The 738-nt window shown below is 40.5% G+C and overlaps 1 protein-coding gene across 1 annotated transcript; it reads left to right on the top strand.

The window, feature by feature from the left end:
• Positions 1-531: 531 nt before the first annotated feature.
• On the top strand, positions 532-703 carry PHALS_09237 (major fimbrial subunit; the record flags this gene model as incomplete). Its single annotated transcript, XM_024724700.1, has 1 exon — positions 532-703. A coding segment is annotated over one exon (172 nt), but the record flags the coding sequence as incomplete, so codon positions are not given.
• Between the last annotated feature and the right edge of the window lie 35 nt (positions 704-738).

Here is a 738-nt window from a genome sequence, read left to right as displayed (position 1 = left end):
AACTGCCAGGCATCAATTAGAAGAACCCCGTACCGTAAGGTGCGGGGTTTTTTGCTTTGTGCTTCACCTTCACCTTCTCCCTGCGTCAGAAAGAATAGCGCCCCCAGAAATATAATAGCTCACCACTCTTCTCCTTATTTTTAAATAAATTCACATTTCCTTCTACGAAATATCTTAATTTCCCATGTTTTATAAATTTATTCACGCGGTAAAAGCATCATGAATTTAAGACTATTCATGTCACTCTGCGAGATATAACACCCTGCTTTCGTATCCTTGCGAGTTAACAATGCGTATATATCCCACATTAAATGTATTGCTTTGTGGTGAAGTTTTCATTTGGTAGCATTTAAATTAGTTCGAAGAAACGGTGATATTTAATATTTGCGAATTTCATTAATCGCATATCGTTTCCAGAACAAAACCAAGAGTTAATTTCACTCGCGTATATTATTTTTATAGCGTGACGACTCTTTATTTCTCAGGATATTGGTAAAAACAGGATATTTTATGAAACTGAATAAAGTTGTTATGGCTGTCGCTTTGACCGCTGCTCTGGGTTCAATGTCTGCATTCGCTGATACGACGAATGGCCAAATTGAATTCCAGGGTGAACTGGTGAATACCGCATGTGGTCTGGCGCCAGGCTCCAGCCCGGTAAGCGTTGATTTTGGCCAGATTCCTGTTTCTGCGCTGGCTAATGGTGCGCGCGCCGGAAACGTACATCAGAACATCGAA

The sequence above is a fragment of the Plasmopara halstedii genome (genome assembly GCF_900000015.1).
Source record: "Plasmopara halstedii genome assembly, contig: Scaffold_396, whole genome shotgun sequence".
NCBI lineage: Eukaryota > Oomycota > Peronosporomycetes > Peronosporales > Peronosporaceae > Plasmopara > Plasmopara halstedii.
The sequence above is the reverse complement of the archived record's forward strand: the minus strand, read 5'-3'. Positions and strand labels throughout refer to the sequence as shown.